The sequence below is a fragment of the Mobula birostris genome, chromosome 2 (genome assembly GCF_030028105.1).
Source record: "Mobula birostris isolate sMobBir1 chromosome 2, sMobBir1.hap1, whole genome shotgun sequence".
NCBI lineage: Eukaryota > Metazoa > Chordata > Chondrichthyes > Myliobatiformes > Myliobatidae > Mobula > Mobula birostris.
The window spans coordinates 122,242,337-122,268,213 of NC_092371.1; the positions used below are offsets into that span (position 1 = coordinate 122,242,337).

The 25,877-nt window shown below is 40.3% G+C and overlaps 2 protein-coding genes across 5 annotated transcripts in view; one reads left to right on the plus strand and one right to left on the minus strand.

Annotated features, from left to right (window-relative positions):
• Nucleotides 1-25,877, plus strand: part of rbks (ribokinase) — a 155,834-nt gene that overhangs the window by 106,124 nt on the left and 23,833 nt on the right. For 3 of the 4 annotated variants that reach the window (XM_072247261.1, XM_072247252.1, XM_072247284.1), the window contains exon 7: nt 7,619-7,807. The exons of the other annotated variant lie outside the window; for it this stretch is intronic. In XM_072247261.1, the coding sequence (XP_072103362.1) occupies nt 7,619-7,807 (189 nt within the window). The remainder of the gene's footprint in view (nt 1-7,618; nt 7,808-25,877) is intronic. 4 annotated transcript variants of the gene reach the window in all.
• Nucleotides 16,055-25,877, minus strand: part of mrpl33 (mitochondrial ribosomal protein L33) — a 148,435-nt gene continuing 138,612 nt past the window's right edge. The window contains exon 6 of the mRNA XM_072247305.1: nt 16,055-16,478. Coding sequence (XP_072103406.1) covers nt 16,453-16,478 — 26 coding nt within the window. The 3' untranslated portion in view covers nt 16,055-16,452. The remainder of the gene's footprint in view (nt 16,479-25,877) is intronic.

Consider the following 25,877-nt stretch of genomic DNA (forward strand, 5'->3'; position numbering starts at 1 on the left):
TAGATTGCGAGACCATTTTGTCAAGCATCTTCGCTTCATTCGTAAAAAGCTGGATTTCTCGGTGGTCAACCATTTTTATTCCAATCCCTATTCCCATTCCAACATGTCAGTCTATGACCTCTGTACTACCATGATGAGGCCACTCTCAGGTTGGGGGAGCAACACCTCATATTCCGTCTGGGTAGCCACCAATCTGATGGCATAAATGTCAGCTTCTCTAACTTCCAGTAATTTCTCCCCTCTCCTCCTCTATTTTTCTGTTCCCAATTCTGGCTCCTCTCCTCACCTGCCTATCACCTACCTCTGGTACCCCTTCTCCTTTCTCTTTCTCGCATGGTCCACTTTCCTCTCCGACCAGATTCTGTCTTCTTCAGCCCTTTACCTTTTCCACCTATCAATTCCAACCTTACATTTCATAACCCCTCCCCACTCACATACTTTCTCCAGCAAATGCTTTCTCCACCATATACCTCGTTCTTTGTTTGGTTGTCTTTTGCAAATGGGCAATAGATGTTCTGGTGTTTTGGTGCATTAATGATGCTGTATTGCAGACATATAATGGTTTTCAGTTCATGTACTTGTTACAGCTAATGAAATGTTAACTCTGTTTCTCTCTCCATGGTTGTTTCCTGATCTGTTGAGTGTTTCGAGCACTTACTTTTATTTCAAATTTCCAGCCACTGCAGGACTCTTTTAATTTCAGATTCAGTGGTTCTGAAAGGTACAAATTAGAATTTAGTTCGTGCCACTAATAGAATGGGGGCTTTTGAATCATTATTAGTTGTCAGCTGTGGACACTTCTTGATTCCTATTTTCTCCTAATTATAGTAGTGATAACTACCCTTCCAAAATACTTCATTAGTTGAAAAAAAAACTACAAGCAGTCAAAGATCCTGCAGAAATATGTCTTTCTTGTAGATTCTCTACATCATGGTTTGTTTTTTTGGGAGGATGCAGGGAATTTCCTTGAGGTCATCTTGTTCATGGGTGTCATCCTCAAGAAAGTTCCCCCTTCTGACTAGGTGCACATTACTCAGGCTTTCCACCTGCTGAAGATAAATGGAGAGAGTCACTGAATCGTACAGACCCTTCAGCCCAATTGCTCCATGCCAACCATTTACCATCTAACACTCCCACCCTTAAACCTATGTCTTACTGTTTCCCCAACATGAGTAAAAAATTGTGTGCATTCACCCTATCTGTGCCCCTAATGTGTTAATACACAATTTTAAAATCACCTATGCTCCAATAAATAATTCCAGCCTGCTCCATATCTCTCTTTAATTCAGGTCCCTTGAGTCTTAGCAACATCCTCATAAATCTCTGCACTCTTTCTAGCTTAATGGCATCTTCCCTACAGCAGGGTGAACAAATCTGAACATGATATCCATTGCAGCCTCGCCATTTTGTACAACTGCAACATAACGTCTCATTTTCTGTGCTCAGTGCCCTGACTAACGAAGGTCAGTATGCCAAAAAACTTTCTTCACCAGCCTATCTACCTGTGACCCCACTTTCCGGGAGTCATGTACTTGTAGTTCAGTGGTTTACAAAATTAAATGCAATTCATCCATGTTGAACAATGCCGATGAGTTTCTCCACTTCTGGGACCACAATTGTGTTGTAATCTTAGTGCTGTCAGACTTGTATATCACCATGGTGATGAATAGTCTCTTTGATATTTTACAGACAGCTGAAGATAACATAATGAGTTATGGAAAGTTAGAAATTTCATGTTAACAACTCTGACTAAATATTTTTTCTCGGATGATTCAATAAATGTCAGTAAACATCCTAAGAAAACCACAGATGAACTTCTAATTATATTTCAACCATTTGCACCCTAGATGTTTCTCTCAACAGATATTGCTTAGCTAAATACTTTGCAAGAGGCAATAAGGTCTGAAGTAAAGAAAAATGTTTTGATGTGGTCAGATACCTGACAACTGTTGCAAAAAATGACCTTCATGGCAATATCTATGATACTCCATTAGCTTCTAATTTCAATACAGTCATAATATAAAGACTTTTTATTTCAACCTCATATCTATTTTGTTTTAAATAAGGGAAATTGTCTTTTCTGATCAAGTACTACTTTGAATCACATAGTGATAACTATTAAATTAGCTTCACATGATGACATCTTATGAAAAGACAGAAACACAAGAGACTGCAGTTGCACACTGGAATCTGCAACAAAAGAAACTGAACTGCTGGAGGTATTCAATGAGTCAGACAGTATCTGCGGAAGTAAGTAGACAGTTGACTCTGCTCGAAACCCTTCATCTGGGCAGAAAGGAGATTGCCAATATAAGGAGGTGAGGGAAAGGAGTGAGCAAGAGTTGGCAAACAATAGGTGGATACAGATCAGCAGAGGTGATAGGCAGGTGGTTGTCAGATGAGGATGGAAGTGTGTTTTTTTTATTAATTTGCAGGATGTGGGCACCGCCAACTAAGCTAGTATTTATTGCCCATCCCTAGTTGCCCTTGAGAAGGTGGTGATGAGCTGCCTTCTTGAACCGCTGCAGTCCCTGAGGTGCAGGTACACCCACAGTGCTGTTAGGGAGGGAATTCCATGATTTTGGCCCAGAAACAATGAGGGAACGGTGTTATGTTTCCAAGTCAGGATGGTGAGTGACTTGGAGGGGGTTTCCAAATGATAGTGTTCACAGGTATCTGCTGTTCTCATCCTTCTAGGTGGTAGCGGTTGTGGGTCTGGAAGATGCTGCCTTAGGAACTTTGATGTGTTGTTGTAGTGCATCTTGTAGTAGTTCACATTGCTGCAGCTGTTCATCGATGGTGGAGTGTGGAGATAGTCACAGGCTGGGAGGTGATGTAGAGACAATAGATTACAAAGAGGAGTGTATGGGCAGATGGAGCAAGGGTGAGGGAGAGAAGTGAAGCTATGTTTGAGGTGTTGAAAAGAAGGGTTTGTGTGGGAGAATCTGGTTAGATTACAACAGAGGGAAATGGATAGAAGGCTCCCTGAAATTGAAGAATTTGGTGTCTGTGTCATTGGGTTATCGACTATCCAAGCAGAATGTGAGATACTCTTCTAGTTTGCACTTGGCTTCACCCTGGCAGCAGAAGAGTTGGAGGGCAGATAGGTCAATGTGAGATTGGGAAGGGAAATTAAAATGACTTGCAGCCAGAGTTTCAAATGGCTATTGAGGACAGAGCGCAGGTGCTCAGAGAAGCAATTGCCCAGTGTGCACTTGGGCTCATTGATGTAAGGGAGGCCACATCAAGAGCTTTGTAAGTACCTTTTGGTAGGACAAATGATGATGACAGCCACGTGTTGAGGATTCATTTCAGTCTTCATTGCTGATGCAATCACAGGAAAAATTATCTCGGCTTTTTCTTCTTCCCTTTCATTCCTGTGGTGATTACACCACCCTCTGTGCTTATTGCATCTGGCATTTCACTGAAACAATGCAAATGAACAGAGATGTGAAGGCATTTTTCCTAATGTATGCAGACCAATATGTTCAGACAGTGTTGTGGAAAATTTAAATCATGACTCTTTGCTTTCCTCTCCGCCTCTCCCAGATTAGCTACTTTTTACTTGTATTAGAGTTGACTTTTGGGGTATGCCATTTGATAAACAACATAAACATACCAAAACCACATATCTGTGTAACATTGCCAGGATCATGATAAAGTCTAATCAATGAAGATTGCAACATGGGGTGGCTAGCTTGCAATAATATCAGTAACCGTAGCTTGTAAGTTTCTTTCTTGAGCTACAACCACGTGTAAGTTAGAAAGTTGCATTAATGTTTGGCCAGTGGTAGAGTTCTCCTCTGCCACAAAATATAGGAGGTTCGTGGAGACACAAGAGGCTACAGATGTTGGGATCTGAAGCAACAGACAATCTGCTGAAAGACTCAGCAGGTTAGGCACCACCTGTGGGGGCCAGGGAAGAATTTGTTAACATTTTGGATCAAAATTCTGCATTGAGACTAAGAGTGGAGAGAGGAGGTGGTCATTATACAGAGGAAGTAGTGATACAAGGGCTAGAGGTAATTGGTAGACTAAGGAGAGATGAAGGGTAATTGGTGTCAAACCAGATAAGATTAGAGCTGGGAAACAGGTGAATGATGGATGGAGACAGAGAGAAAAAAGAAAAAGCAGATGGAGCATAGTGTAGGGAAGGGGAAAATGGAGGTGAAGGCCAGCAGCTGCCTCCACTTTAGATTGTTTTGGCTAGTAGGTTCATGTGCCTCTCCAAAAGCCTAACTATTGAGCACTGTGAAGTTTTCATTGTCCAGAGGATATATGTAACTGAGGCCTCATCTGCCAGTTGTAATGCCTGTATTATATTGCTTAAAGAAGTGTTATCTCCAGCATCCAAAATTTATAACTCCATTAGCACCACTAAATATTTTTAAAGTCTGGCGAATTTGTTCCCTCCAGTTTTGGGACATGAATTGTACTCAGCTGCACTTGGCACTGGAAATCAATGTATTATCTTTTAAATCAAAAATGTACTGAAGGATCAGCTATACTTGTTACATGTACAGTATATCAGAACATACAATGAGATCCATCTTTGTGTCAAATCAAATCATCGAGGTTTATGCAAGTGTCACTACACTTGCAGTGCCAACATGGCTTGCCCACAGCTCACTAACCCTAACTGTATGTCTTTCAGATGTGAGAGGAAACCCATGCAGTAATGATGAGTATGTACTAACTCCTTACAGACAACAGAGCAAATTGAACCCCAATTTTGCAGATGGTGCAATGAAAAGTGTTTCTCCAATTGCAATGCTATCGTGCCACCCGCCTTACTTTATAAGATCTCTGCATTTATACTTTTATTTCCAGCCTCTCTCATCCACTTTCAGTTGAGGCATGGCAGAATTAACTGTTGTCATCATTGACAAATAGAAGTAGGTGAAGGTCTTACCAGCTTGCTGCACCATTTAGTAAAATTGTGGATGATTCTATGTTTCACTCACTTTCTTATCTGATGCCAAGTGATAATAGACAGTGGCTCCTTCCAGAAATATCATTCATCAGTCACTCATGTCTTAGAAAGTCTCATACTTCCCCCTGAGTTGTGTGAAAGATGGGAAATATAGTGGATGCTGGTTAATCGGGCAGTCAGTTAATCAGGTCCACCACTTATTTGGTATAACTCTTAAAGAAGAAAAATTAATCAAAATAATAGCCAGGATTTTCCTTCATTTATGTAGGGCACTGTGCTGCATAATTAAGACAGGAGACTGTTGCCAAACGGTTTCTAAATAGTTACAGCCACATGCATTTGTGTGACCGTTAGACATGACACCATGCTTAGAGCAAACAGTTTTTAAATAGCCAATTGTGTGTGTTTGTGTTCAAAAAGCAGTCACTTGTGTCACTGATGGTTGTCGAAAAATAAGTAATAGGGCAATTCAGAACTGTTTTGCTCACTGTGGTTTCAAACATTGGGGCTTAGAGATGCCAGAACCAGTCAGGAGTGAAAATGAAGCAATTTCACTCCTTCAACAAGTTAGAAACAACGAAGAATATGAAGGTATTGACAGTCATCTTGAATGTTACAATAAAAATGAAGATTTGGACGATGCAATCATTGAAAGCATTCTATAAAGGCAGTCCATTATCTACAGGTGTCTTTGTTGATTTTGTTCATTTGCAGTGAATCAAAAGAACACGGCAACATACACCGGTTGAATTTTTCTGTCAATTAGTTCCTCTGTGTATTAGGAGCTAATACAGTTTTTTAGTACTGTAAACAACAGGAATTCTGCAGATGCTGGAAATTCAAGCAACACACATCAAAGTTGCTGGTGAACGCAGCAGGCCGGGCAGCATCTGTAGGAAGAGGTGCAGTCGACGTTTCAGGCCGAGACCCTTCGTCAGAATCCCTGTGAAACGTCTATAATGAAACATTATAGATGGTTATTTTTGCTCCACACTGACTGTAGCCTCGCAATTACGAAGTCAAGGATACAGTTTTAGAGGAAGGTACAGAGGCCCAGATTTTGGAACTTATTGTTTAGTACTGAGGTTAATGATGTTGAACACTGAGTTGTAATCAATAAACAGCAGCCTGGCATAGGTATTGCTATTGAGTAAGTGCTCCAAGACTGAGTGGAGAGCCAGTGACATTACATGTGCTGTAGACCTGTTGTGGCGATAGGCAAATTGCAGTGGGTCCAGGTCCTTGCTTAGGTTGGAGTTGATTCTGGCCATGACCAGACTCTCAAGCACTTCATCACAGTAGATGTGTGTGCAACTGGGTGATAGCTGTTGGGGTATCTCACCCTGCTGTTTTGGGGAATTGGTATGATTATTGCCTTTTGAAGCAGGTGGGTAGATTGAGAGATTGAAGGTGTTCCTTGTACACTCCCACCCGTTAGTTGGCAGTGGTTTTCAGTGCCCTACCAGGTACATCATCAGTGCCTGACACATTGCAAGAGTGATCTTGAAAGATGTACTAACATTGACCTCCAAGACATAGACCACAGGGTCACCAGATGCTGTAGGGATTTGCGCAGGTGTAGTTTTATTTTCCCTTTCAAAGTGTGCACAAGAGGAGTCGAGTTCAACTGGGAGTGAAGCATCACAGCCATTCATGATGTTAGGCTTCACTTTGTAGGAATTAATAGCCTGCAAACCCTGCCAGAATTGACTTGCATCTGATTCCATCTCTAACTTTCCAAAGATTTGATAATTCCAAAGATCTGACAATTCCTCTAAAGATTTACAAGGCTTTGCCTTTTGAGGTGTTTCCACAATTCATTCTAAAGATATCACAAGCTATTTTCTATTTCAGGAAAGAACACTGACCTGAGTTAACTCTGGAGATGTGCAATGAAAGCAAAACCCTGAATGTTTTTATAATATTGCAGATCCACAATACAATGAAATAATGAATACTTGTGTGAATGCATCTTCAAGAGCGAAAATAAAAAATACTGATAAAGAAGGTTTTAGATTGAGGATTCAATAGCTAAGTTGCAAGAATGAGTGTTGGAGTGGTGCTGTTGAGTGGAAGGGACTGGAGATCTTGTACAGCATATCAAATTGATCGGCATGAATTCATTATGCTAAAGGACCTGTACTTGTACTGATCTGTTCTTTCATTCTAAGTCTTAGCACTCCAGCATGAAGCATACAGTTCACGTAGATGGAATCATCTGTCCGATGTTGAAGTAAAGAATATCTTGGTGTGTTCTTTAAAAAGACTTACCAGCTCCTTTGTACCTTCCGAAATCAAAAGTCACAATCATGGTGTGTTACCTTTTATTCCAGACACTGCGGTGTTGAGAATAAATCAACATAGATTTGTTTTCCCAAATAGCCACCAGTGGATAATTGTGCAACTGAATGAATAAAGATAAGTTCATTTCTATCAGTTTGTGAAAGATGTTCAAACATACTGTAGCTTACCATTTTTTTAAGTTTCAGATGTCTAAAACTTTTATTTTCTTAAACCTCAGGTGCTTATTGCCATTTTTAAATCTAAATACAGTAAGTGCTTGAAGTTTGGGGGGAAAGAAAGAACGCTTTTGCATGTGTAATTAACAAGGCAAATAGGTTGTCTAATTTTTTTTAAAGAAGGACAGGTTTATCAAATCATGGTAATCCTGTTGGTTTGTTGCAGGCAGAGATCTTAACTGGCATTGAAGTATCTAACATTGAAGATGCTGGAAAGGCAGGCTCCATACTGTTGGAGAAGGGTTGCATTGTTGTGATCATTACAATGGGAGCAGAGGGCAGTTTGCTGATGTCACAGGAGAAACCAGCTCCTTGCCATATTCCCACAAGGAAAGTGAAGGCAGTGGATACTACGGTACAGTACACTTCGTTTATTAATAGCTCTGCTCTAAGGCTTGATTGAAAGAATGAAGAATTAGCCTGTGACTAATCTCACAAACCTCTGCCCAGTGGTTGGAGAATAATTTGTGGTTAAACATGATATCATTACATTACTTGATATATTTTCATTTGAATTAAATGTGTCAATCCCCAGTGACATCTGTCGTCATTTTTTCCAATTCTTCAAACCTCATTCCATCCATAAACCAAATAGCCAAGGCATTTTTCATGTGTACTTTCCAGGGAAGCAGAGAAGAAGGTGAGTTGGAAATTGAAGGTTGAATCGTCTGTAATTCTACCAGAAATCGCTGAGTGTCAAGCCAAGATCTGGGCATAGGGCTGCATGAATGCTGTGCAGCATGTGAGGTAGAGGAGCAGGGTGACATTGCCATATGACTACTTGCCACTTTTAAGCAATTACAAAGTAGGCCTTCCCTTCTGTGTCGGTATCCGGACATTTTGCAGGCTGTGTTTATGCTCATAATTTTGTGCATGAAAATAAAGAATGCATTACAAGCTGTGTAACAACATGTACGTATCCAGAAGCCCCCAATCTCTCTCTACGTGGCAAATAATAATTTTTGTTTTACATAACAAATGCTGCTTTGTTCAAACAAACCCCTTTGTACTTTCCCCAATCTTTCTTGGTTTTCTTACTAAATCTTTTATTCTCTTCCATGGCTTACCTTCCTTTGAAATCAAAACTCATCACTCAACTATTCTGATCTTTACCCATGGCTAAAAACTGAAGAACTTCATATCTCATCTTAAAATCTTCAGTTGTTTAAGATCGTGTGGCTGTCACCTAATTATTTATTTGACTCATCCTCTGAATATTGATAGTTCTTTTTTCCTTCACTGTGGGCTTTACAGCTCCAGTTGCATTTGGTCAACTCTAACAGGTGGACCACGTCAGACACAAGACTCTCAAAACAAACGCCCTCTCCATCACTTCAGGTGATAACCTGCTAGTTAGTGGAAAGGATGCAAGAACGTTACCAAAGCCTGCTTGAGGGAGTGTTTAATTCCCCACTTTCTTCTGGGAATCTGTGATTCAGGACTGGGAATTAAGACATAGGAGAAGAATTAGGCCACTCAGCCCATTAAACTTGTTCCACCATTTCTGCATGGTTGATTTATTTTCCCTCTCAACCCTATCTTCCTGACTTCTCCAATAACCTTTGACCCTGACTAATCAAGAACCTTTCAAACTCTGCTTTAAGTATACTTCTGGACTTGGCCTCCACAGCCACCCAGGGCAATGAATTCCACAGATTCACCACCCATCTATAGAAACTTTGATAAACCTCTATAGACATGTAGTGGTGAGTACGTTGATTGCATCACAGCATAGTATGGAAACACGAAAGCCCTTGAACAGAAAACCCTACAAAAAGTAGTGGGTACAGATGGTCTATCACGGGTAAAGCCCTCACCACCATTAAGCACATCTACACAAAGCTTTGTCATAGGAAAGCAGCATCCATCATCAGGATCCCCACCACGCAAGACATGCTTTCTTGTCGCTGCTGCCATCAGGGAGAAGCTATAGAAGCCCCAGGACTCTTATCACCAGGTTCAGGAACAGTTATTAGCCCTCATCTATCAAGCTCTTGAACAGAAGGAATAACTTCACTAGCCCCGTTATTAAAATATTCCCACAACCTATGGACTTACTTTCCAGGTCTCTTCAGCTCATTTTCTTAGTAGTTAATGCTTATTTATTTATTTATGTATGTATGTATGTATTTACACAGTTTGTTAGCTTTTGCACACTGGTTGAATGCTCAAGTTGGTGGGTATTTCGTTAATGCTATTATGGATTTTTTAAGTATGCCACAAGAAAATGAATATCGGGTTGTATATGGTGACAAATATCTACTTCAATAATATATTTACTTTTCACTTTGAAATTTGAACTCTAGCTGAAGAAATTTTTTCTCACCTCTGTTCAAAATGGACATCACTCTATTCTGAGGCTGTGCTCTCTGGTCCTAGACTCCCATAGAAAACATCCTCTCCACATCCACTTTACCTAAGCCTTTCAGTATTTGATAGGTTTCAATAAGGCCCTAAACTCCAGCAAGTACAGGCCCAGAGTCATTAAATGCTCCTTGTATATTAACCCTTTCATTCCCAGAATCATTCTTGTGAACCTCCTCTGGAACTTCTCCAATGTCAGCATATCTTTTCTTAGACAAGGGCCCCAAAACTGTTCACAATACTCCAAGTGTGGTCTGGCCAATGCCTTTTAAAGCCTCAGTTTCACATCCTTATTGTTATATTCAGTCCACTGGAGATGAATGCTACCTTCTTTACCATGGACTCAATATGCAAGTTAACCTTTAGGAAATTCTGCACAATGAATCCCAAGTCCCATTGCACCTCTGACTTTTTGAATTTTCTTCCTGTTTAGAAAATAGTCTACACGTTTATTCCTTCTACCAAAGTGCATGACTATATTCCATCTGCCACTCTTTTATACATTCTCCCAATCTGTCTAAGTCCTTCTGCATATTTCCTGCTTCCTCAACGCTTCCTGCCCGTCCACCTATTATCTGCCAACTTACCCGCTAAATTATCAATTTCATCATCCAAATCATTAAGGTGTAATGTGAAAATTAGCAGTCCCAATACCGACCCCTGCGGAACACCACTAGTCACTGGCAGCCAAGCAGAACAGACCCCCTTCATTCCCACACTTTTCCTCCTGCCAGTCAGCTAGTCTTCGGTTCTTGCTAGTGTCTTTTCCGTAATAAAGTTAAGCAGCCTCCTGAGCAGCACCTTGTCAAAGGCCTTCTGAAAATCCAAGTAAACAACATCCATTGACTTTCCTTTGTCTATCCTGTCTGTTATTTCCTCAAAGAATTCCAACAGATTAGTCAGGCAAGGTTTATCCTGAATGAAACCATGCTGGCTTTGGCCTACTTCATCTTGTGCAATGTAAGTACCCCGAGAACTCATCCTTAATAATGGACAACAACATCTTGCGCCTCTAAGCACCCCAAGATCTTATCCTTAATAATGGATACCAACATCTTCCCAACCACTAAAGTCAGACTAATTGGCCTATAATTTCCTTTCTTCTGCCTCCTTCCCTTCTTAAAGAGTGGAGTGACATTTGTAATTTTCCAGTCCTCCAGTACCATTCCAGAATATGGTGATTCTCAAAAGATCATTACTAATGCCTCCACAATCTCTTCAACTACCTCTTTCATAACCCTAGAATGTAGTCTAGCTGAATCTACCTTCAGACCTTTCAGCTTCCCAAGCACCTTCTCCTTAGTAATAGCAACTAACTCACATCAGCCCCCTGACACTCAAAATTCTGGCATGCTGTTTGTGCCTTCCACAGCAAAGACTGACACAAAACACTTATTAAGTTTGCCTACAATATCTTTGTCCCCCATTACTACCTCTCTGGTGACATTTCCTCACAGCCCAATATCCATCTTTGCCTCGCTTTTACTCTTTGTATGCCTGAAAAAATCTTTTGGTTACCTTCCTTATTGTTATTAGCTAATGTACCTTCAAATTTCATCTTTACTCTCCCTAGGATTTTTTTGTTGGTTTTTAAAAGCTTTTCCATTCTATAACTTTCCACTAATTTTTGCTGTATTATATGCCTTCTCTTTTGCTTTTATGCCATCTTTGGCTTCCCTTGTCAGCAACAGTTGCCCAGTGGTGCTAGAAAGTTTGTGAACCCCATAGAATTTTTTTATTTCTACATAAATATGACTTAAATGTGATCAGATCTGCACACAAGTACTAAAACAAGATAAAGAGAACCAAATTAAATAAATAACACACAAATGTTATACTTGTTCATTTCTTATTGAGAAAAATTATTCAATATTACATGCATTTGTTGGAAGAAGTATGTGAATCTCTGGCGTGATGCCTTCTACAAAAGCTATTTGGAATCAGGTGTTCCTATCAATGAGATGAGATTAGACGTGTGGGTTATAGAGGTGCCCTGCCGTATATATTAAAAAAAAGGCAGTCTGATTATTGTTGGAGTCTGCTCTTCTCAAGAAAGATCTGTTTATTTGCACTATGCCTCGATCAAAACAACTGTCAGAGGGCCTTAGCAGAAGGTTAGTTAGTTGTCTTGGCTTCATCAGCCATTTTATATTGAACAGAACTGGAGTGGAAGTAAATTTTCCTAGACCCTGTACAAGAATAAGGCAATACTGCATTTTCCTTTTTAAAACAGAAATAATATGAAATCGATTTCCCCCCTCCTAGAACTGGTGAGAAATTCAGCAATGTCAGATCCGATTAAACCCTTGTTTATGTAAATTGCATTAATGTAAATGCATGTTGGATCTTACTCTATTTAAATCGTCTCTAATTGTTTATTGTCAGTAATAATAATTCCGCTTTTGATAAACCTGGTTCTGAAAAATTACAGTGCACTAATGAATAAGTTTGCAGACAATACAAAATTGGTGGAGTTTGTTTTATTGATTTTGTTACACAAGTTTTGTCCAACTTATGTGAATTTAACTTTATCATGTTTGTAATGTTTTGTGCTGCTGCTGCAAAAAGCTAATTTTCATGGCATTTATACCATGGATATGTATGCCCATCACAATGAACTTAAACTTGAAACTTGAACCAATAAGGGAAGTTGTCAAAGGATTCAACGGGCCAATCATAAACATTGACAGATAAATGGTAGATGGTGTTTAAAGTTCAATACTTAAGATTGTTTAAGTCATTTCCAGTACACAAGGTAACAGAGAATGAAATAATTGTTACTCTGGATAAAAAACAATAAGAAAAAAATGCAATAAATATAAATACGTAAGATAGCTTATACACATAGATTGATTGTATGTCTATAAAGTGTCACCAGAAACAGGAATGACTGTATATAAGGCAACGCTGAGAGGAAATAATGAAATAGTGGTCGGGGGGGGGGGCGGTTAGTGGGTGCAGGTGTTGATCAAACTTACTACTTGGGGAAAGTAACTGTTTTTGTGTCAGGTGGTCTTGGCCTGGATGCTCTGTCGTCTCCTCCCTCATGGCAGTGGGACAAACAGTCCATGAGCACAGTGAGATCCTTCATGATACTACTGGCCTTTTCCCAGCACATTTTTATACAATAAGTCCTTGTTGGCAGGTAGGCTGGTGCTGGTAATGCATTGGGCAATTTTGACTACCTGTTGTAGAGTCTTCTGGTCCACTGTAGTTCATTTTCATGATAGAATACTCTCTACTGCACTTCTGTAGAAGGTTGTGAGAAGGGATGTGCATAGACCGGCTCTCTCTAGCGTCCTCAGAAAGTAAAGGTGCTGCTGAGCTTTCCTGATTGTGTAGAATGTGTTCTGGGATCATGAGAGATTGTGCAAGATGTGCACTCCCAGGAGTTTGAATCTGCTTGCAGTTTCTACTGCTGTGCCACTGATATAAAGAGGGGCACAAGTGGTGCGAGTTCTCCTGAAGTCAATAACCATCTCCTTTGTCTTGTCGACATTGAGCAAGAGGTTAGTTGCCTCCAATTAATCCAGACTGGCATGAGCTGATTCACTTTGGGATGTCAATTTTAAGAAGAAAGTACACAATAAATGGCAGAACCCTTAACAGCATTGAATGCAGAGAGGGATCTTGTCATCCAGGAACTTGAAGCTGCTCACTCTTTCCACTGCTGTCTCTTTGATGAGGACTGGTGTGTGTTCTCCCAACTTTCCCTTCCTGATGTCCACAATCAATTCCTTTGTTTTACTGGCATTGAGTGCAAGGTTGTTGTTGCGACACCACTCAGTCAGCTGACCTATCTCACTCCTGTACACCAGCTCGTCACCATCTGAGATTCTGTCAACATGGTCAGAGAATACCTGTTGTCTATGTGCTTTGTTGAGGCAGAGCTATTACATGATGTTTGACCTCCTTTCTTCCAGACAAGGTGCGGATACAGCGAGGGTGGAGTGTTAAGTATAAAAGTTTGGAAGTCATGTTATAGCTGTATATCATTGGTTACACTACATTTTGTAGATTGTGTGCAGTTTTGCTTATCAAATTACAGGAAAGAATTGGAGGCTTTAGTGATGGTGCAAAAGAGATTCACCAGAATTTTCCCCACAATAGAGAGTATTAGTTATAAGGAGGTTGGCCAAATTTAGATGGTTTTCCCTGGAGCATCGGAGGCTGAGGGGCAACCTGAAAAAAGTTTTCAAAAGATTATGTTTTTTGTTTTTATTTTGTAATTTTATATTATGCCAGTTTCCCCTAAGTGGAAAATGTCAGATACTAGAGGACATAACTTGAAGGTGAGAGGGCGAAAGGTTAAAGGAGATATACATTGCAAGTTGTAGGTGCATAGAACCAACAACTGATAAAAAATTATATTCTAGTTTTTTCATGTCGAAGATATTTAATCTTCATTTTTGGCAGCCATGCTGCTTTTTTTTTCAGTGAAATGCTTTAGTTTGCAAACGTTGTGGGTGAGGTTTCTTGGTATTTTGTTTCATAGTGCACTTTATCTCTTGGAAATAATAACTTCATAGCTAAGGATTTTGTACCTTCAGTTAGATTAATGTATGCTACATGATATAACATGAGGATTACATTAACAGTTAATTACATCTCATATATTAGGAAAATATGCCAAATTAAATCTTGCTAAATTCTTACTGTGGTGTTTTTGCAAGTTGTTTCAAGTTTCACAATAAAACAAATGTTGCATCTAATCCATTTGACATCCATCAGAGGGAAAACCAGCACAAGATCTAAAGAAAATGAGTCAGGTCCTTTGAACATCTGCTCTATAGCCTGCAAATGTTTTGGTATATCACAATAATCTTAACTTTCTGATTAATGGTATTTGATAAACCTAAGTACCCATTGTAGGGTATATATGATAGCCCAGCACTAGCTATGCTTTTAGTGATGTAGAATCGGCTTTGTTCTTCTGTGATAGTTGACCTAGGCTCCCAAATGGGCCCTACTGTATATGTCTGTGTGTTTAAAAAAAACCCTTCAGTTTAAGCACTTAATAATGTCACAATGTCTGTACTGCGCATGGTCAGAAGATACCTGTTACATACTTGTCTATGTGCTTAATTAGCTAACCTTAGTTGAAGCAGAGCAGCTACATGACATTTGACCTCACTTCTGCCAAATGAGGTGGGGATACAATGAGCTGAGGCTTTCGTTACTGATTTCAGTCTTTTCACTGCTGCTGGAGTGTTTATGTGTGTGGTCAATGGAGACAAAAGGATTGGGCGTGGTTGAATTGATGGCCATGCTAGCTCATGAGGGCAGTGAATCCAGGAGGGGAATAGAAAAAAGTTGTTGAAAGTGTAGATTAGGGTAGGTGTTGTAATCTAAAGCAGCATGTAGTCACACCAGACTTTGTTCCAGTGAATGAAATGGAAAAGAGCAGATGTAATAGAATTAAGTCATATAATGAGCAGTACGCCACTTACTGTAGTAATTCACACCAGCTTGGTGCCTCCTCTTCCTTTCAATCCCATACCTCTCTGAGACTTCTGCCAAGGTACATCATGAAGCAGAAGACTGGATGTTGTTAACATCATGCAAGTGGACTCATCAGCAGATCTGAACTCCGAAGTCTGAATTAGAGAATAATTCCCTTTTTTCATAATGTTGGCTAGAACTTGCTGAGAAAAGCATGCGGTCCAATGTGAAATCACTGACATTTTTCCATACATGTATCACATAGTTTGGTATTATTGCACAAGTGTGGAAATTCCAGATGTGCCAGCATTCTTTCCTGATTTCTCTGAAGCAATCTGGACTCCTGAACTCCTCATTTAACTCAGCAGCAGAGCACAAGCCTGTGCTGGTGCCAGAAAGCCTAGTGGTGCATCTGTTCACAAGGTTGTACATTCAATAGTTTTTGGCCTTTAAGAAATGTGAACTTTTTATTGTCTTAATGGTTTGCAGTGATTTATGAATGTTTCTGAATATCACTGATGCATGTTAACATCCAAAATTTCATCAGGTTCGACATCGGCTTAGCTGAACAACAATCATTTACATTAGATTTTTCATCTAGACCAGGACTAACTTTGCCTCGCATCCACGTTTGCATTGCTACCCAACCACCTCCACAAAAATACACAAATGGCATTATGTCAGAAGGCTCCACTCCCAAGACAGAGCCCCAGCAATTAGGATGAAATTCACAATGGCAGTTCTGTAAAAGCTAAGTTCAGAAGTCAGCAATGAATGAAGTCAGATCAGATTCATTTATTTATCACATGCACATTGAAACATACAGTGAAATGTGTCATTTGCATTAACAACCAATGCAATTTAAGGATGTGCGAGGCAGCCCACAAGTGTTACCTCCAGACCCTGGACTGGCCACCACAACAACAGCAAAACAAACCCTTTGCTTTTTTCCTTCCCACCCATCTACTTACACACACCCACACAACCCTCCAACCCCAGGACAGACTACCTCTGGAGTCCTTGGTCTTGACCTCTCAGACTCATAGACATTGGCTCTGATGTCTCGCAGTCGCAGATATCAGATCTCCAACTTCTGGACACACTGATCCAGAGGCTTTGACTATCAGGTCTTGACTTCCTGACTCCATCAATTTTCGTCTTCAGTCTGGGCCATGACATCTGGACTCACCAACTTCAATCTTCATCCTCCCGAATTGACCCTGGACATAGATCATAAGACCATTTAGAATTAGGCCATTTGGCCCATTGAGTCGTCTCCATCATTCAATCATGGCTGATCCTCTCATCCCCTTCTCAGCCCGACTCCCCGGCCTTCTCCCTGTAACCTTTGATGTTGAGGCCAATCAAGAACCTATCAATCTCCACCTTAAATACATCCAATGACCTGGCCTCCACAGCCGCTTGTGGTAACAAATTCCACAAGTTCACCACCCTCTGGCTAAAGAAATTTCTCTGCATCTCTGTTCTAAATGAATGCCCCTTTATCCTGAGGCTGTGCCCTCTTGTCCTAGACTCCCCCACCATGGGAAATATCCTTTCCACATCTACTCTGTCTATGCCTTTCAGCATTCCAACATTCGAAAGGTTTGACCCCCACCATCCTCCTAAATTCCAGCGAGTACAAGCCCAATGGCAGCACATCTTTTCTTAGACAAGGAGCCTACAACTGTTCACAATACAAAAGGTGAGGCCTCACCAGTGCCATATAAAGCCTCAGCATCACATCCCTGCTCTAATATTCTGGACCTCTTGAAATGAATGCATTTGCCGTCCTGACCACTGACTCAATCTGTAAGTTAACCTTTAGGGTGTTCTGCAGAATGACTCCTAAATCCCTTTGCTTCTCAGATTTTTGGATTTTCTCCCATTTAGAAAATAGTCTACGCATTTATTTCTTCTACCAAGGTGCATGACCATGCTTTTTCCAACATTGTATTTCATTTGCCACTTTCTTGCCCATTCTCCTAGTCTGTCTAAGTCTTTCTGCAGCCTTCCTGTTTCCTCAAAACTACCTTCCCTTCCACCAATCTTCTTATCATCTATTAATCTTGGCAACAAAACCACCTATTCCATCATCTAAATCATTGATATACAGCATAAAAAGAAACAGCCCCAACACCAATCCTTGCAGAACACCACCAGTCACCGGCAGCCAACCAGAAAATATCCTTTTATTCCCACTAGCTGCCTTCTACCAATCAGCCAATGCTTTAACTGTGCTAGTAACTTTCCTATAATGCCATGGGCTCTTAACTTGGTAAGCAGCCTCATGTGTGGCACCTTGTCAAAGGCTTTCTGAAAATCCAAATATGCAACATCCATTGTATCCCCTTTACCTATCCTACTTGTAATGTCCTCAAAGAATTCCAAAGGGTTCATCAGGCAAGATTTTCCTTTGAGAAAACAATGCTGACTGTGTCCTATCCTGTCCTGTGTCACCAAGTACTCCATAACCTCATCTTTAACAATTAATTCCAACATCTTCCCAACCACGGAGGTCAGGCTAACTGGTTTATAATTTCCTTTCTGCTGCCTCCCTCCTTTTTTAAAGAGTGGAGTGACATTTGCAGTTTTCCAGTCCTCCAGAACCATGCCAAGGTCCAATGATTCTTGAAAAATCATCACTAATGCCTCTACAATCTCTTCAGCCACCTCTTTCAGAACCCTGGGGTGTACACTATCTAGTTCAGGTGACTTATCGACCTTCAGACCTTTAAGTTTTGCAAGAACCTTCTGTCTGGTAAAAGTAACTTCACATATTTCGTGACTCTTGACATGTGGAACTTCTGGCATATTGCTAGTGTCTTCCACAGTGAACACTGATTCAAAATACTTAGCCAGTTAATTTGCCTTGTCCCACATTACTACCTCTCCAGCATTGTTTTCTAGCGGTCCAATATCCACTCACACCTCTCTTTTACACTTTATATATCTAAAGAAACTTTTGTTATCCTCTTTAATATTACTAGCTAGCTTACTTTCATATTCCATCTTTACCTTCTTAATGACTTCAATAGTTGCCTTCTGCTGGTTTTTAAAAGCTTCCCAATCCTCTAACTTCCCACTAATTTTTACCCTATTATATGCCCTCTCGGCTTTTATGTTGGCTTTGACTTCTCATGGTTGTGTCATCTTGCCTTTAAATTACTTCCTCCTCTTTGAGATCTATATATCCTATGCCTTCCTAGTTGCTTCCAGAAATTCCAGCCATTGCTGATCTGCCATCATCCCTGTCAGTGTTCTTTTCCAATCAATTCTGCCCAACTTCTCTCTCATGCCTCTGTAATTCCCTTTACTCCATTGTAATACTGATATACCTGACTTTAGCTTCTCCTTCTCAAATTCCAGGGTGAATCGATCATATTATGACCACTTACCCCTAAGGGTTCTTTTACCTTAGGCTCTCTAATCAATTCCAGTTCATTGCATAACCCCCAATCTAGAATAGCTGATCCCCCAGTGGGCTCAACATGAGCTGCTCTCAAAAGCCAACTCATAGGCACTCTAGAAATTCCCCCTCTTGAAATCCGGCACAACCTAATATTTCCCAATCTACCTGCTTATTGAAACCCTGATGTAATATTATAATATTGCCCTTTTGGCATGCATTTACTATCTCCTGTTGTAATTTGTAGACCACATGCTTAACTACTGTTTGGGGTCTGTACACAACTCCCAACAAGGTTTATTTACCCTTGCATTTCCTTAGCTCTATCCACAATGATTAAACACCTTCCGACACTGTTACTTCTTTCTAATGATTTGACTTTATGTTTTACCAACAGAGCAACACCTGCCTGTCCTTTTGATACAATGTGTATCCTTGGAAATTAAGCTTCTTTCAGCCATGACTCAGTGATTTCTGCAACATCATATAAGCCAATCTGCAACTGTGCTACAAGTTCATGTACTTTATTCTGTATACTGTTTGCATTCAGATACAACACCTTCAGTCCTGTATTCACTTTTTTCGATTTTGTCCACCTTTGGCGTTCAACTCATCCTGTTGACTGCTATCTTGACCTATCAACAGCCTCTCCTTTTCTACACATTGTCTCTGTTTGCAAACCAGCTATCTCATCTTCAGCATTGTCATCTGCCTTTCCTACAATACTTTTTGTATTGAAATATACACTAGTCACAGCATACTCAGCCTTTTGTTTACTAACTTTGTCTGAGGTCTTATCAACACCTGCCTCTACAATCTCTCCACTAACTGTACTGCCATTCTGGTTTCCATCCCCCTGCAGCTCCATTTTAAACCCCCACCTAGCAGCATTAACAATCCTTCTTACTAGGGTATTAGCCCCCTCCAGTTCAGGTGCAAACCATCCCATCTGTGCTGGTTCCACCTTCCCTGGAAGAGAGCACAATGATCCAACAGTCTTATGCACTCCCTTCTACACCAACTCCTTAGCCATTTTTAAACCATATAATCTTCCTAGTTCTAGCCTACCATGCACGTGGCACAGGTAGCAATCCTGAGATCACAACCCTGGCGGTCCCGCCCGTTAATTTAGCACCCAACTCCCTGAACTCCCAAAACAGAACCTCATCCCTTATCCTACCATGCACCCTTCAGAACAATGTTGCAGATCAGTCCAGCAAGCAGGGAAATCTGTAAATGAGGGATAACCTCCCACAACTGCAGATTCCATCTGACATTTTGCCAGGCAACTGGCTGGCATGGAGCAGCCTTATACAGAAGCCCACTACTGTCTAATTTGGTCTGAAATTTCCTGATATCAAATTTATAGAATTAAAGGAAGTGGCTGAAAATTACAATACAAATTGGATAAAATGCAAGGTTGTTGTACGTCAGTACTTAATATAAACAAATGCTGTCACCACTTAAATGGGGAAAATTACGAGCAATACACGTTCTTCAGGAACAGTGCTCAGCTGGCTGAAAATAAAGATAACAGAATATCTCAGGGAATTTGATATGGTGCCAGGGAAACAGATGTAGGAGTGGGTAGTATTGTCCTTCAATAACAGCTGATCCACTGCTTCAAAGTTGTTCTGAAGTGGGTCTGTTGTTCTACCCTGTGAAAGCTGCAAATTAGTGCATAAGAAGACCACACTCAAAACCCAGATAAATATTCAGAGAACATAAATTGTGGAACAGATCAACACTGGTACAGTACCTTCAACCCACTAAACCATGTTGATGATGCAAAATTTCCAGTAAGATCGTGGCATACTTGCCTCTCTGGGTCCAACAAAAGCGTGGCTTAGCATTAACATCTTTAAATATTCATCTTAAACATTTTTCTTGTGATCACAAAATCCTGATGGATATTGATAATACCCCAAAGTGCTGCAAGTCCAGTTCATTGGGAGCTCCGTAGCCTCGGTTGTTGCACAGACCAACTCTCATGCCACAGCATGGCCTGTTACAGCCTCCCAGGGAAGGAGGCACCGCAGGTGTTGTGGAAGTGAACAGAGGTGAGTGCTACAGCAACCCAGGGAAGGATGTGGGAGGCGGTGTGGGAGAGAACAGGCGCAGCAGGTGTGCTGAAACGTGGAACCCGTGCTGGCCTCTCCTTGCCAGTTCTCACATCAGGATTGCTCTGTAGTGTTTGCTCCCTGTAAGACAAGCTGATTTACCGTCGGCTGAAGCTGCCGGAGATGAGGAACTACTACATTCTTGTTCTTGCAGGAATGTGGTTTCAGGACATGCCACTTGGACATGTGCTAATATTACTTTGCGACTGTAAGTGCTATCAATTCTATACGTGCTGTGTGCTATGTGTCTGTATGTACTGTTTTGCATCTTGGCCCAGGATGTATACATGCGTATAGTTGAATGACGATTACTTTAACTTGAATTGGTCACCTATTATTGCCTAAGACTTTGGGAAAGTGGCCTGCTGTTCCTTGAGAGAGTAGACGGGGTCTGACTTTAATGCTATTTAAAAATCAGCGTTATTGAATGTATTCCCTCACTACTGCACTCATTGGCTCCTGTATTGAATTCTTGCCATGGATTACTGGATGTGCTTCAGTCTCTGGTGTGTACCTTCTGATTTGGATGAACGATGTTAATACTAAGCCATGCTCGTTGTTTTATAGTTGAAACTTTACACCAAAATATTTCAAAAATTGCAAAAACTAGTCGAGGCATTGAGTTCAAAAGTCAAGATGTTATTTTGCAACTTTATAAAACTTTGTTTAGGCCACATCTGGAATATTGCATACATTTATAGTCGCTTCACTATAGGAAGGATGTTGAGGGTTTGGAGGGGGTGTAGAAGAGGATTACCAGGGTGCTGCCTGGCTTAAGGGTTTGAGAGGCTGGACAAACTTGGGTTGTTTTCTTTGGAGTGGCAGAGGCTGAGAGGAGATCTGATAGAAGTTTATAAGATTATGAAAGGCATAGATAGAGTAGAGAGGGAGTATCTTTTTCCCAGGGTATAAATGTCTAATACCAGAGGACATGAATGTGAGAGGTGGCAAATTCAAAGGGGATGTGAGATGGTACGTTTTTACTCAGAGTGGTGGATGACTGGAATATGTTGCCTGATATGGTTGTAGAGGCAAATACATTAGAGGCTTTTTAGAGACATTTAGATAGGAACATGAATATGAGGAAGATGGACATTGTGTAGGTAGAAGAGATTTGTTTTTGACAGTTTTTGATTTATTTTTTAGCTAGTTCAGCACAATATTGTTGGCCAAAGGGCCTGCTCCTGCACTGTGCTGTTCTATGTTCTAGGTTGCTTTAAGTGAGCAAGAATATTCTTTCTCATCCATTACTAAGTGCTGCTTCATAATTGGAGTTTCATCGCCAACAATGGTCTGTTGGCAGAGTGATAATGGAGCTGGAAATCCCATGCACCAAATGTATGCAAATGACTGATGTAATCTGACATGGACAGTCGTATGACAGCCTTGAAAAGGTACAGGTGGTAGAGGCACCTGTGTTGGATGATTACTGATACTGAAATTTTCCCTTGCCCTAGTTGCGATTCCAAACATGAGCAGTGTTGCTCTTGATTTTGGAATTTGATTTATTACTGATATATGTGACACAAAATTTGTTTTACAACAGTAGTACAGTACAAAGACACAATTCTGTAAATTACAAAAATAATTCCAAAGTGTAAAATAGGAGTAATGAGATTGCATTCATGGAGGTAAATGAACAGTTCCTGAATTGTTAGAATATAGGTCTTCAGTCTCCCCTACCTCCTCTCTGATGGTTGTAAATAGAATAAGAAAGGTATTAAGAATCTGGGATCAGTCCTGAAACAGGTCCTTTATTAAATACAGACATGAACCTGCACGCACAAGGCAATTATGTTTTAAACTCAGTCGCTGATTTTGGTGACTGGTATAAAATTCCAACACTGTCATAGTCACTCACTTGCACTCTTTCATTTACATTGTAGCCAGGTTTGCTATCATTTACTTGTCTGGGATTACCCTTACCTCCTGCCATTTTCTACTACAGACTGAATGATCTCTTTTAAGAATGATGCATCTCTGCATTTCATTAACTATTTAAGAATAACAAGCAGTACACTGTCAAGCTTTTGATACTTCCTAGATATAATCTAACTGCCCATTGGTTCAATTGACCTTGCAACTGTCTGATACCAAGCTTTCCTCATCTGCTTCATTTCTGATGAGCAGGAGCAAGGTTCTTGGGATTCTAGCAAAGCATCTTTATTTCAGCTACTTACTATTGAAAGGTTTGATATTAATAGAAAAAGAGCCAATATGTATCATATTATCTGAACTATCATAGCGGACTCCTTTTTTCTCCACCCATCTCTTCAGCCAGTTTCCTGAGAGAGGTGGAAGAGGTTAGGATTCCAAAGAAGCCAGAAAATTCCCCTATTAATGAAGTTGAAACTATCCCAGGATTGTGATCATCAATTGCTACCTATGGAGTTTAATGAAATGTCAGCCATAGTCAGTAAGCAATTCAGCTTCCTCTTAAAGATGTACCAAGAGTCAACTTCCAGAGAGTTGCAGTTCCTTCCGAGAAAATAAAGCCCAATTTTCAACTACAGATCCACCATTGTGGTTGAATATTAACTGTCTCCTTAGCGGTGATGGGTAATCAATGCCAGCATTTCCAGCAAAGCCCATGTCCTGTGAACAAGTAAATTGAGAACTATCTAATATTTATTCTAATACACAGTGTAAAACTTGTCTTCTGGCCCTCCCTAGTCAATTAAGATGGTTTGACCTATCAGTGGGATGATCATGTTCAGCTCTATCATTATTATTGAATGATCTTTGTGAAAAGTTTAGGATCCTATCTGAGTTAAGCAGTTGTTTAAGCTAGGATTCATTGTTTAAACATTGACCATTTTTCTTGTCTACTGAACTGTAACATCACCAGATAATTTAAAAATGGAGACTAAAATTCTGAAATAAAAGAAAATGTTGGAAATACACAGCAGTTGTGATAAAATGTCATCAAAGTTCAAAGTAAATTTATTATCACTGTGCAAACATGTCACCATAAACAACCCTGTTATTCATTTTCTTGTGGACATTCACAGTAAATACAAAGAAACACAATAGAATCAACGAGAATCTGCACAAGATGGGCAAATAACCAATGTGAAAAAAACAACAAACTGCAAATAAAAAAAGAAAAAAATCAAAATAATGAAAAATAAGCAATAGATATCAAGAACATTAGATGAAGAGTCCTTGAAAGTAAGTCCATAGGTTGTGGGAGCAGTTCAGTGATGGGGTGAGTGAAGTTATCTTCACTGGTTGAAGAACCTCATGCTGAAGGGTAACAACTGTTTCTGATCCTGGTGGTGTTGGTCCTGAGGCTCCTGTATCTTCTTCCTAAAGGCTGCAGTTAGAAGAGAGTATGGCCTTGGATGGTGGGGGTTCTTGATAATGGATGCTGCATTCCCGCGACAGCGCTCCTTGTAGATGTGCTCAGTGGTGGGAAGGGCTTTACCCGTGATGTACTGGGACATCAACTTTATTTCTCTCTCCACCAATGCTGCCTGTGCTGCTGAGTGTTCCCAGAACTTGTTTTTATTTGACTACATCCTCCTCCATGTGAAATTCGAAACTGGCTTCAGTACTCCAGAAAAGCCTCTTCTATCTAGAAAGTGTTTAATTATCTATTATTCAAGTGGCAGCATGGCATATTTTGATCTTATCAATTGGTTGCAAGATCACTGAGCTTTCTCTAAGAGATAATATTTTTGCTGTGTAGTTCTGCTTTGTCAGTTTGATCTTCTGGCTTGATTGTAATGGTAGAGTGAGGAACTTGCTAGGTGTAACCCCACAATTTCCTTTACCATTGCAATCAGCTGGGATACAGTTCTGAAGCTGCTGTTGCACGCAATGCCTCAAGGATGCCTATTCTGTCCTAGATCATTAGAATTGTTTTCCTCAACTGCCTGTTGCTTCTCCATCATTCTGTGGTCAGCATGGAATTGGCTTAGGAATCCTCCAAGGAAAGAATTGGATGGCCAGTGACCCTCTAAGAATTCAGAATGTTCCACAATAAACTGAACCAAAAAATCTCCCAAACCTCCCAGTGCTTCAGTTGATGGTAAGTGAAGACACATTAAATATCCCCAGGCAAGGCCACCTCCTGATATGCACTGATTGTGCTTTGCAGGCAGATGGGGGAATTAATGATAACAGTACAAACAAAAACAAAAGAAATTCCATTAGCTTCTTAAGTACATCACTGTACCCAATTTGAATTTGATAGCGAAATTCCAGTCTCGTTCTGGGAGGAACTCTAGGCAATTAAATCACAGTATTGAGATTTGCTTACTTTACACTTTATTACAAAGGGGGATGCAGTACCAGAATAAAATGGTCTTGGTATAATAATTTATTAGATTTCTCCTACCGTAGATCATACATTTTTCCCCCGTTTTAAGGAAAGGTATACCTGTCCAGAATGTTGGGAAAGATGAATAGATTGGCTCCAAGCTCTCAAATTTGTCATGAGAAATGTACAGTATCCAGAGACACAACAAGCAATCTTCTGGAGGAACTCAGCAAGCCAAGCAACATCTGTAGGGGAAGGAATTATCCAATTCCTTTCAAGGTGTGAAAGGACCATGATGCCTTTTTATGCTAATCCCAGTTGCTCACATTAGACCTTTATCCGTCTCCTATTCCAAGTACCTTTCATTTTAAACAAATGCCTTTTAAACATTGTAATCACCTGCCTTCACTACCTCCTCTGGCAGTTCACACCCTCTGTGCCAGAAACTTACCACTCAAATCCTTTAGATTTCTCCCCTCTCACAAACCCAAGCCCTCTGGTTTTAGACACTCCTACCCTGTAAAAAAAAGATTCTGGTCATTTATCCCATATCTTCCCCTGATAATTTTGTAAACATTTTATAAGATCACCTCTCAGCTTCCTACATTTCAGTGAGAATAAACTAATCCTATCCAATGTTTCCTTGTAATTGCACCCAACATCGTGATGAAGCTCTTCCTCACCTCGATTTACTTCTACAACATCTTTTCTGTAGTGTGGAAACCAGAGCTGGACACTATACTGAATAGGTGCAGTACAAACAATGTTTTGACATCCCAATTCCTATTGAAACCCCTTTTTACCATGCCAAGTCTAGAGATGTGGT